The sequence below is a fragment of the Hyla sarda genome, chromosome 2, assembly GCF_029499605.1.
Source record: "Hyla sarda isolate aHylSar1 chromosome 2, aHylSar1.hap1, whole genome shotgun sequence".
NCBI lineage: Eukaryota > Metazoa > Chordata > Amphibia > Anura > Hylidae > Hyla > Hyla sarda.
The window spans coordinates 484,690,305-484,702,968 of NC_079190.1; the positions used below are offsets into that span (position 1 = coordinate 484,690,305).

Consider the following 12,664-nt stretch of genomic DNA (forward strand, 5'->3'; position numbering starts at 1 on the left):
TCACTGATATGGGAGCACTATGGTTTTCACGGTTATGGGGGCACTGTTCATGTTACTGTATCTGCCACAGTCATGGCGGCACTATAATTTCACAGTCATGGGGGACACTGTTTATGTTACTGTTCTGGTAAAACTGTTTCTGTCACTGTTATGGGGGCACTATGGTTGTCACGGTTAGGGGGGGCATTGTTCATGTTATTGTATTTGTTACTGTCATGGGGGCACTGTAATTTCACATTCTTGGGGGACACTGATCATGTCACTGTGTCTGTCACTGGTATGGGGGCACTATAGTTGTCACGGTCATGGGGGAACTGTTCATGTTACTGTTATGATGAAACTGTATCTGTCACTGTTATGGGGGCACTATGGTTGTCACGGTTATGGGGGACCTTTTTCATGTTACTGTATTTGTTACTGTCATGGGGGCACTATAATTTCACATTCTTGGGGGACACTGTTCATGTCACTGTGTCTGTCACTGTTATGGGGGCACTATAGTTGTCACAGTCATGGGGGAACTGTTCATGTTACTGTTATGATGAAACTGTTTCTGTCACTGTTATGGGGGCACTCTGGTTGTCACAGTCATGGAGGGCACTGTTCATGTTACTGTATCTGCCACTGTTATGGGGGCACTATGGTTGTCATGGACATGGAGGGCACTGTTCATGTCACTGTATCTGCCACTGTTATGGGGGCACTATGGTTGTCACGGTTATGGGGGCACTGTTCATGTTAGTTTATATGTCACTGTTATGGGGGCACTATGGTTGTCACGGTTATGGGGGCACTGTTCATGTTACTGTATTTGTCACTGTTATGGGGGCACTATAATTTCACAGTCATGGGGGACACTGTTCATGTTAGTTTATCTGTCACTGTTATGGGGGCACTATGGGGTTGTCACGGTTATGGGGGGCACTGTTCATGTTACTGTATCTGCCACTGTTATGGGGCACTATGGTTGTCACGGTTATGGGGGCAATGTTCATGTTACTGTATTTGTTACTGTCTGAGGGGCACTGTTCATGTTAGGGCACTGTTCATGTGAGGGGCACTGTGGTAGGCATTATAGGGACACTATGGTAGGCATTATAATAGGGGCAATGAAGTGAACTTTATTATAGGGGCACTGTGGTAAGCTTTAATATAAGTGCACTATGGTATATATTATAGGGACACTGTCATAGGCTTTATAATAGGGGCACTATGGCAGGTGATATTATAGGAACACTATTGTAGACATTATTTTAAGGGCACTGTGTTATAGGAGCACTATGGCGGGTGATATTATAGGGACACTATTGTAGACATTATTTTAAGGGCACTGTGGTAGACATTATTATAGGGACACTACTGCAGGTGATATTATAGGGACACTATTGTTATTATTATAAGGGCATTTCTGTAGCTGTTATTATAGGGGCACTATGGTAGGCATTATAGGGGCACAATTATAGGCATTATTATGTGGCAATGTATAAGGTAGATAGGACAGAACTGGGATTGGATATACACTCACATACATCATATATATACATTAGTCTTGAGTTGTAGTTTATTAAATTGTTATAATCCCCCTACTGTAATTTTGGCTATTTCCGTGAAATCTACAGAACCAACACCCCGTAGATACTGTGTCCCCTACTGATCCCAGGTTCCGGTGACCCCTTTATTACTAGCCACCAGTCTCCGATCTGAAGTATGGCACCAACATATACCACAGCCCTATGTCCTGTATAGCAGCATGTTACTGCTCCTCTGAAGTGCCCTCCATCCACCCCCACGGACCTGCCCACTTACCTGCCATACCTTATGTCTTTTATATCATTTACCATAGAATATTAATCCTATGAACTGATCATCCGTTCGCCCAGACATCATTGTAGGATCTCTCACCCGAATGTACAGGGACCGAACCTGGTAACAAATCAAATCCAAACCCCAAATTGCAACTAATAAAATCACCGCGACATGGCGAATCATTGTAACCGTGTCTGCGCTCAATCCTCCGTGCTGCACGGCCATTTTTACGGCCATAGATCTCATTACGGAATTGGAATTGTCTTGTATTTACGGACGTTCCGGGAGCTCATAAGAATATCCAGAGGTCATTATGGGGCATAAGTCACAAGTGATATTCACTTCATTGACACGCTTAATATTCTCAAATTAAATGATAGAGACAGAAACCTCCCCGGAGATCTCTCCTGCGCCCATGGCCGTCTGAATGAGAGGCGTTCAACTGCTCGGAGTACGTTCTTGTGGTCAGTCCAATCTGTAGAGTGTGTATGTTATATATATATATATATATATATATATATACACACAGTGGTCCCTCAAGTTACAATATTAATCGGTTCCAGGACGACCATTGTATGTTGAAACCATTGTATGTTGAGACCAGAACTCTATGGATACCTGGTCATTGGTTCTGAAGCCCCCAAAATGTCACCCAAAAATTGGAAAAAGTGAGGATTAAAGAAAAATAAGTAGATAACTAATATAGATAAAGCAAATCCTTCCATATAAAAGTAATAAAGATCTGCTGGGAGCTGTAAATCACTGTCTGCGTCAGTGTTTCCCAACCAGGGTGCCTCCAGCTGTTGCAAAACTACAACTCCCAGCATGCCCGGACAGCCAAAGGCTGTCCGGGCATGCTAGGAGTTGTAGTTTTGCAACAGCTGGAGGCACCCTGGTTGGGAAACGCTTGTCCATGTAGAGGACAGGAGCTTCTTTAGGGTCCTGTACAGTACACACAATGGGGGAAATTTATCAAAACCTGTGCAAAGGAAAAATTGCCCAGTTGCCCATAGCAACGAATCAGATCGCTTCTTTCATTTTGCAGAGGCCTTGTCAAAAATGAAAGTAGTGAGCTGATTGGTTGCTATGGGCAACTGGGCAACTTTTCCTCTGGAAGGTTTTGATAAATCTCCCTCAATGTCCTAAAAAGGTAACATGGAGCCGCCCTCACCTGGTGTCCAAAGGAGCAGCTAACCCTGGCGCAGGTAAAGAGTACAGAACATGTAATACCTCCCTGTACTGTAGGGAGCGCTACCAGACACCAGTCAGTGCATGCACTTCAGTAATACAGAGATTTTATAGAAATGTCCATTCTGATTGGTCAGATCTTCCAGCCATTGACACGTTTCACATATCTGGACTGTCCGTAGCATTGTATGTTGAGTCTGGTTTCAAGTTACAATGGTCCAGAAAAGACCATTGTATGTTGAAACTATTGTATGTTGAGACCATTGTAATTTTTTTTTATTTTTTTTAATTTATTTAATACTCCCCTTTGAGATAGGTTTCGTTTTCTACCTGACTGAAAGAGATATTTGGGTCAAAAATAAGGCTTCAATGGAAAACAAACAGAATTCTTGGAACCTTATAGTCCTTGAAGAACCTTAAAGGAGTAGTCCAGTGGTGATTCAGTGGTGAGCAACTTATCCCCTATCATAAGGATAGGGGATAAGTTGCAGATCGCAGGGGGTCCGACCGCTGGGGCCCCCTGCGATCTCCTGTACGGAGCCCCGACAGCCCGCTGGAAGGGGGCGTGTCGACCTCCGCACGAGGCGGCGGCCGACACGCCCCCTCAATACAACTCTATGGCAGAGCCGAAGCGCTGCCTTCGGCAATCTCCGGCTCTGCCATAAAGATGTATTGAGGGGGCGTGTCGGCCGCCGCCTCGTGCGGGGGTCGACACCCGCTATCTCGGCGGAGAGCCGGGGCCCCGTACAGAGAGATCGCAGGGGGCCCCAGCGGTCGGACCCCCCGCGATCTCAAACTTATCCCCTATCCTTAGGATAGGGGATACGTTTTTCACCACTGGACTACCCCTTTAAACCTTATAGACTACAATCTTAAAATACATGAAAGAGAGGGGACCCTAAAGCAAAGATCAAAATGGGCACTCCATTATGATGATGGGTTTTGCCACCCAATACAGAAGGTCCTGGTGTTTGTTTCTCCCTCCTTCCCAATTGCAAACATTAAAAAAAGGAAGAATTGAGGCATTAAAGCTCCGCCCCTGAGGAACCTGGAAACTCCCCTGAAGGGCCTAAGAACTCCTGATACTTTTGCATAAAGCTCACCTTATTAGTGGTCAAAATTGTAACTGTTGCAAAGTATGTTTCCATGACTCTTGAATTTATTCCCCCTCTGATTTTTTTGCGGAGAAGTAAGTCTTCCTTCACAAGATCCTGCCACCCAGTGCCAAAGGCATGGCTCCAAGAAAGTAAGATTCTTCCCTTTAAAGGGGTACTCCGCTGGAATATATATAATTTTTTTTTTAAATCAACTGGTGCCAGTAAGTTAAACAGATTTGTAAATTATTTCTATTTAAAAATCTTAATCCTTCCAGTACTTATCAGCTGCTGTATGCTACACAGGAAGTGCTTTTCTTTTTGAATCTCTTGACCACAGTGCTCTCTGCTGACACCTCTGTCCGTGTCAGGAACTGTCCAGAGCAGGAGAGGTTTCCTATGGGGATTTGCTCCTTCTCTGGACAGTTCCTGACACGGACAGAGGTGTCAGCAGAGAGCACTGTGGTCTGACAGAAAGGAAATTCAAAAAGAAAATAACTTCCTGTGGAACATACAGCAGCTGATAAGTACTGGAAGGATTAAGATTTTTAAATAGAAGTAATTTACAAATCTGTTTGACTTCCTGGCACCAGTTGATTTAAAAAAAATGTTTTCCAGCGGAGTACCCCTTTAAGGACCCCATAACAGATGCCTCGCCACCACTGGGGATGTGATTGTAAACTACAAATACTGCTATAAATATTAAACAACAAACCTGCTAAAACATAAAGTCCAGCCTGATTTGGCTGGGTTCTTCAGCGGCTTTCTAGTGTACATAGAAAGTAATGAGATGGAGTAATTTCTATATGTATAGGAAAAGCTGGGTGTGGTCTGATATAACAACAAAATAGGTCTGTGGTCTCCAAACTGTGGACCACCAGCTGTTGCAAAACTATAAGTCCCAGCATGCACGGACAGCCGTCGGCTGTCCGGGCATGCTAGGATTTGTAGTTTTGCAAAAGCTGGAGGTCCACAGTTTGGAGACCACATTTATAAGTGATACCACTCAGCTTTCCCAGATTACTGTATAGCATAACTGGCTAGATTTCCAATAAGAGGTTTGATGCTAAATTGACAAATTAACTTCTATTAAGATATCTTTTAGTTATATCTGTTCCTGGGAAAGCCGGGTGGCATTCAGTAATGTGACATTACAGTTTGTGCCACCCAGCTTTCCTAGATAACTGAATTTTAAAACTAAGCCTAGCTTTCCAGTGATGCTAAGTTTTCCTATTAATAGGAAAATCCGCTATTAATATCTGTTCCTGGGAAAGCTTGTTGACATGAAATCTAGCGGAATTAAAAAATATTACAACCCAGCTTTCCAAGATTACTGAATAAAATAAACCCTGTCTAGATTTACAGTAATATATTTTTCACTGGCATATGAGTGGGTCTCGTGCAGTGTGAACAAAAAATAAATAAATATTAAGCCATTTCTTAGTCATATCTGTTCCAGGAAAAGCTGGGTGACATTAAATAGAGGAATATTATACATGCCACCACCAAGCTTTTCTACTGAAAATAAAAATTTAGTCCGGTTATCCGTGATACATTATCTGCCATATGAGGGGTCTCATACTATGCTGCCAATCTGTTTCAGGGAAAGCTGGGTCACATCCAATGTGGATATATAGTTACCCAGCTTTCCCAGATTACAGCATAGCAGAACCTAACCTAGTTATCCAGTGATACATTACCAATTGCCATGTGAGGAGTCTTATGCTATGCTGACAAAATATGAATTTAAACATTTCTTAGTCTTATCTGTTTCAGGGAAAGCTGTCACACAGCTTTCCCAGACTACTGCATAGAATAGTAGTACATTTCCACCACTATGTGACAAGGTCTTATGCTAAGGAAAATTCTATACAGTCATTACTTTTTTAGGGACATCCAATAAAGCAACATTACCGCTGATGCCACCCAGCTTTCCCATAGCAAATCTGACAAGTAATCCGGTAATACATTAATATGTGAAAGGTCTAATGCTCATCTGATATTAAAATCCTATTTGGACCTTCTAGTCTTATCTGTTCTAGGGAAAGCTGGGTAATATCCAATATATGAACATTACAGGTATTTAGTGAAGTGATACATTATCCACTGATCAGCTGTCATAAAATCTATGTAGACATTCCCTAGTCATATCTGTTCTAGGAAAAGCTGGGTTATATCAATTTAGCCTAATTTCAGGTATTGTTACCCAACTTTCCCAGATAACTGCATAGTAAAACCTAATTATCCAGCCATTGCTGTTTGATGGATCTTATACTTAGTTAACAAGAATTTATAAGCCAGTTTAAAGTCCTATCTGCTCCAGGAAAAGCTGTGTGACCATCCAATATAGCAATTTTACAGCTTTAACAGGTGACTGGGTAAAAAAACAAAAAACTATCCATTCTATGGTAAGAAAACTTTCATTCAACTATTTATTAATTATATCTCTACCAGGGAAAGCTGTGTGACCATCCAATATACCATTATTACAGCTTTAACTGTTGACTGTATATGATAGGCTAATAAACATTCTATTTGATTATTTCATAGTAATATCTCTACCAGGGAAAGCTGGGTGACTTCCAATATTGGGACATTACTGCTGATTACTACTGCTTTCCGAGACCACTGAAAGTTATCCATTAGTCATTGATAGGGCTGGGGCTTATATACAATAAATACTACTTAGACTTCCTATTCATATCCTTATCCGTTCCAAGGAAAGCTGGGTGACAGCCAATATTGGGGGACGTTTTAGGTAATGTAATTCAACTTTCTGCCTATACCATACTTTATCAATTGCTGGGTATGGGACAAAGATAAGGGGTATATACAAAGGGAGTGATCCTGGCTGTCACCCAGCTTTCCTAGATAGGGATAAAATTAAGGAATGGTCAACTTATCATGTGATGGGCAATACTTTGCAGTTCTTATCTCCTGGAAAGTGGTGGGAGACCAATGTAACAACATTATAGGTCGGTGGTCTGCAAACTGTGGGACTCCAGCTGTTGCAAAACTACAAGTCCCAGCATGTCCCGACAGCCAACGGCTGTCGGGACATGCTGGGACTTGTAGTTTTGCAACAGCTGGAGGTCCCCAGGTGTTATTTCCTGGAAAGTGGTGGTGACAGGGCGGAGGGGGTGAACCATGTGCACAGCTGAGTTGTAAAGTTGCCCTAAAGTCTCCCCCACTAGTCATTTGCTCTAGGCAATGTTACTATAGCAGGTACTCACCGATCCTAAGGACTTGTTGGGAGGTCTGAGGGGTGATCGCACTGAAAATGCAGAGTAGGGGGAGAAAGAGTCCACAGGTGCCAGGAAGATCCATCCTAGACAATGAGGGATCAGTGCTGCACATGTCCTAGAGATAGAGCCAGGCTGAGGGGGCAGATGCTGATCCCCACTTCATCCTATGCCTCATTCACTTCCCTGGCTCCCTGGCTGGGTGTAGCTCTCTCTAGCCCATCACTGCTGCATCTCTGCTTCTCTCCGGAAGCATCCACTGAGGACCACAGGCAGGCAGGGCAGGCTCCTCTGCTTGCTCTCCAGTCTGCAGTCAGGTTCCCCTGCTTGCTCCCCAGTCTTGAAGACACGATCCTCAGTTGGCTCCCAAGTCCTGGAGGCTGGATCCTCAGCTTGCTCTCCAGGCTGCAGTCAGGTTCCTCAGCTTGCTCTCCAGGCTGCAGTCAGGTTCCTCAGCTTGCTCTCCAGGCTGCAGTCAGGTTCCTCAGCTTGCTCTCCAGTCCTGAAGGCAGGATCGTCAGCTTTCTCTTCAGTCTGCAGTCTTGCTCTCCACTTCTGCAGGCAAGTTGCTCAGCTTGCTCTCCAGTCTGCAGACAGGATCCTTAGTTTGCTCTCCAGCCCTGAAGGTAGGAACCTCAGCTTGCTCTACAGTTCTACAAGGAGGTTCTTCAGCTTGCTCCCCAGTCTTGAAGGCAAGATCCCCTGCTTGCTCCCCAGTCTTGAAGGCAAGATCCTCTGCTAGTTCTCCAGTCCTTCAGGTAGGACCCTCTGCTTTCTCTACAATTCTACAGGCAGGTTCTTCAGCTTGCTCTCTAGTCTGCAAACAGGATCATCTGCTTGCTCTCCAGTCTTGAAGGCAAGATCCTCAGCTTGCTCTCCAGTCCTGCAGGCAGGTTCTTCAGTCCTGCAGGCAGGTTCTTCAGCTTACTCTCCAGTCCTACAGGCAGGTTCTTCAGTCCTGCAGGCAGGTTCTTCAGCTTACTCTCCAGTCCTGCAGGCAGGTTCTTCAACTTACTCTCCAGTCCTGCAGGCAGGTTCTTCAGCTTACTCTCCAGTCCTGCAGGCAGGTTCTTCAGCTTACTCTCCAGTCCTGCAGGCAGGTTCTTCAGCTTACTCTCCAGTCCTGCAGGCAGGTTCTTCAGCTTACTCTCCAGTCATACAGGCAGGTTCTTCAGCTTACTCTCCAGTCTTGAAGACAAGATCCTCAGCTTGCTCTCCAGTCCTACAGGCAGAATCCCCAGCTTGTTCTCCAGTCCTACAGGCAGGATCCCCAGCTTACTCTCCAGTCCTGCAGACAGGATCCTCAGCTTACTCTCCAGTCCTGCAGACAGGATCCCCAGCTTACTCTCCAGTCCTGCAGACAGGATCCTCAGCTTACTCTCCAGTCCTGCAGACAGGATCCCCAGCTTACTCTCCAGTCCTGCAGACAGGATCCCTTTGCTTGCTTTCTCTCTCTGCTTTTCTGCACACCAGCCAGAGCTCACTCCAGCAAAAAAAAAAAAGTGAGGAGGGAGCTGGGAGCATGCAGTGCCTCCTGATATCCAGCAGATTAAGCTACATTCACTCCCATGCAAGTGGCAGGGCTGATTGAATCCTTGCTCAGAATCCACTGATGAAAGCCATTCTAATCTCCATGTCTGGCTGCAGGAGAAGCTGGGTGATTAAGTCAGCAGCATGTAAGTACAAAGTATCATCATCCCCATCATCCTCCTCCTCCTCTTCACTATCACCAGCATCATCTTTATCTCCTCTCAGCCTGCCTCTACTTCTCTTTCTTCCCTGCACAGTCTCTTCTTGGTAAAAAGGAGCATTTCAAGGACCACCCCTAGGACTATGCATGTAGTAGACTGGAGATGACTTCACCTGCTGCTATAGAGAATCAGTAGGACAGTGTTTCCCCAACCAGGGTGCCTTCAGCTGTTGCAAAACTACAACTCGCAGCATGCCCGGACAGCCGTTGGCTGTCCGGGCATGCTGGGAGTTGTAGTTTTGCAACAGCTGAAGGCACCCTGCTTGAGAAACACTGCCCTATTGATTATAGCCAGCAGCTGTCTGAACATGCTGGGAGTTGTAGTTTTGGAACAGCTGGAGACACCCTGGTTGGAAAAAATACTGCCCTATTGATTCTCTATAGCCAACAGCTGTCCAGGCATGCTGGGAGTTGTAGTTTAGCAACAGCTGGAGACACCTTGGTTGAGAAACACTGCCCTATTGATTCTTTATAGCCAATGGCTGTCCAAGCATGCTGGGAGTTGTAGTTTTGCAACAGCTGGGGGAACCCTGGTTGGAAAAAAACACTGCCCTATTGATTCTCTATAGCCAACAGCTGTTCAGGCATGCTGGGAGTTGTAGTTTTGCAACAGCTGGAGGCACCCCTATTGAGAAACACTGCCCTATTGATTATAGCCAGTGACTGTCTGGACATGCTGGGAGTTGTAGTTTTGCAACAGCTGGAGGCACCCCTATTGAGAAACACTGCCCTATTGATTATAGCCAGTGACTGTCTAGACATGCTGGGAGTTGTAGTTTTGCAACAGCTGGAGACACCCTGGTTGAGAAACACTGCCCTTTTGATTCTTTATAAGCCAACAGCTGTCCGGGCATATTGGAAGTTGTAGTTTTGCAACAGCTGGGGGCACCCTAGTTGAAAAAAACACTGCCCTATTGATTCTCTATAGCCAACAGCTGTTCATGCATGCTGGGAGTTGTAGTTTTGCAACAGCTGGAGGCACCCTGGTTGAGAAACACTGCCCTATTGATTATAGCCAGTGACTGTCTGGACATGCTGGGAGTTGTAGTTTTGAAACAGCTGGAGACACTCTGGTTGAGAAACACTGCCCTATTGATTCTCTATAGTCAACGGCTGTCCGTGCATGCTGGGAGTTGTAGTTTTTTAACAGCTGGGGGCACCCTGGCTGAGAAACAGAGCGATAGGCAATGGGGTATGCTGGCACCTTAGAGCTGAATAACTGAATAACTGAGGCAATGGTATAACTCTAGTGCCAGTTTGTTTAGAGTTAGGGTGAACCACAAGTCACAGAATGCCTTGCATCTACTTCAGTACTTAAGCAAAAGCAAACTACTAGTCCCAGGATACCCAATATGAAATTACATGCCAATTCTACCCAAAATTAATTTTGCTTTGAAATGCATTTGTGGAACTACAGGTGCCAGCATGCTCTTAGGCATTTATGCCATGACATGCACCCTGGCATAGAATGCTGGTATCGAATGAATTTATAGAGACAATTAGATTTTGTGGCACTACAAGTCTCAGAATACCCTTGCACATATATTTGTACAGGTTATCTGAGGACAAGTGTTTTAATTTTAGATAAAAGACTGGATCTTTGCCATGGGTGAAGTACAGCAAAAATTATTGTGGAACTACAAGTCCCAGGAGGGTGCAGCTAACCACAACCTCTTAATCCCCTATCGAGTCACAGGTGTCCACCACTGCTCAAGAACTACAGTTCCCTTGCAGAAATGACTATTTCCTATAATGAATTCCTTTAATGGCACTACAAAAACCAGCATGCCCTCTCTCTGTAGGCACATATATTAGACATGACATCATGCTATTTTTGTCTATGGATGGTAATCCCTGCCCTGACTGCTGGCATGCTCTGTATTTTCTTACGTACATTTCTATGGATTGCTCTAGACCAGTGTTTTCCAACCAAAGTGCCTCCAGCTGTTGCAAAACTACAACTCCCAGCATGCCCGGACAGCCGTTGGCTGTCCGGGCATGCTGGGAGTTGTAGTTTTGCAACAGCTGGAGGCACCCTGGTTGGGAAACACTGCTCCTAATGATTCTCTATAGCCAACGGCTGTCCAGGGATGCTGGGATTTGTAGTTTTGCAACAGCTGGAGGCACCCCGGTTGGGAAACACTGTTCTAATGATTATCTATAGCCAACAGCTGTCCTGGCATGCTGGGAGTTGTAGTTTTGAAACAGCTGGAGGCACTCTGGTTGGAAAACACTGCTCCTAATGATTCTCTATAGCCAACGGCTGTCCAGGGATGCTGGGATTTGTAGTTTTGCAACAGCTGGAGGCACCCCGGTTGGGAAACACTGTTCTAATGATTATCTATAGCCAACAGATGTCCTGGCATGCTGGGAGTTGTAGTTTTGAAACAGCTGGAGGCACTCTGGTTGGAAAACACTGCCCTGTTGATTCTGTATAGCCAAAGGCTGTTCGGGCATGCTGGGAGTTGTAGTTTTGCAACAGCTGGAGGCACTTTGGCTGGGAAAGGCTGCCCTAGACATATTTACGGCATCTTTATTACTGTAACATTTAGTATCTAATAGTGGCTGCACTCTGCACAATAGCGTATCACACTGTATCCACTGTCTTCATTGTGTATAGGGATTCCTCCTAAACCAATCTATAGGCTGTATTCACACAGCGCAGAACCCACTACCGAAGGGAGGCATTGTCCAAAACCACAGGAGATTGTATAATTGAACTCCTCAATACTTTGCACCACCAAAGTTGTAGGCATTGACGCCTTAAAGGGGTACTCCGGTGGGGGGGGAAAAAATAATCAACTGGTTTTCTAATCAACTGGTGCCAGAAAGTTATACAGATTTGTAAATTACTTCTAATAAAAAATCTTAATCCTTCCAGTACTTATCAGCTGCTGTATGCCCCAGAGAAAGTTGTGTAGTTCTTTCCAGTCTGACCACAGCGCTCTCTGCTGCCTCCTCGGTCCGTGTCAGGAACTGTCCAGAGCAGGATAGGTTTGCCTTTAGCTGTCCGGGCATGCTGGGAGTTGTTGTTTTGCAACAGCTGGAGGCACACTGTTTGGAAAACACTGCTCTAGAAGGTCCATACTGTGCTGTAGAGGATACATGTTGTCCCTGAAAGATCAGTCAAGACTTCTTTCTTATCTTTGCCTGCATAAAGTTCTGGGAAGCTTTCCCTTATGTAGTCACCAGCATGTTGTCACCAGCAGCAGCAATTCACTGCTTAGACCAGGGCTGCTTATTGGATGTAATTCGTTCCTTGTTGTAATGCTGTTGCCATTTAAGAACCCTAGATCATTAGGGATGATGGCTGTAGTAACGCATTCACTACTCTATTCCCCAGGGATATTCAAAATTAAAAAGTCTTTGCATTAAGCTGCACCCTATTTTTATTGGACATGGACATTTTTTTTTTTCAGAAAAAATGGCAACCCAAACCAGAGGATAGGCAAGAACATGTTACTCTAAGATAGAACTAAAAGGAATATTTGCCAACATTAAAGATTTGTAATTTACTTCTATTAAAAAATATTAATCTTTCCAGTATTTTTTAGGGTCTGTATACTACAGAGGAAATGGTTTTC

General features: G+C 44.7%; 1 protein-coding gene across 7 annotated transcripts in view; it reads right to left on the reverse strand.

The window, feature by feature from the left end:
* GRIK1 (glutamate ionotropic receptor kainate type subunit 1) overlaps positions 1-8,838 on the reverse strand; it is a 512,490-nt gene extending 503,652 nt beyond the window's left edge. For all 7 annotated transcript variants that reach the window (XR_008889112.1, XR_008889113.1, XM_056559530.1 and 4 more), the window contains exon 1: positions 7,322-8,838. Coding sequence is in view for 5 of the 7 variants with exons in the window: in XM_056559530.1 (XP_056415505.1) it covers positions 7,322-7,445 (124 nt within the window). In the remaining 2 variants the exon portion in view is untranslated. The remainder of the gene's footprint in view (positions 1-7,321) is intronic.
* Between the last annotated feature and the right edge of the window lie 3,826 nt (positions 8,839-12,664).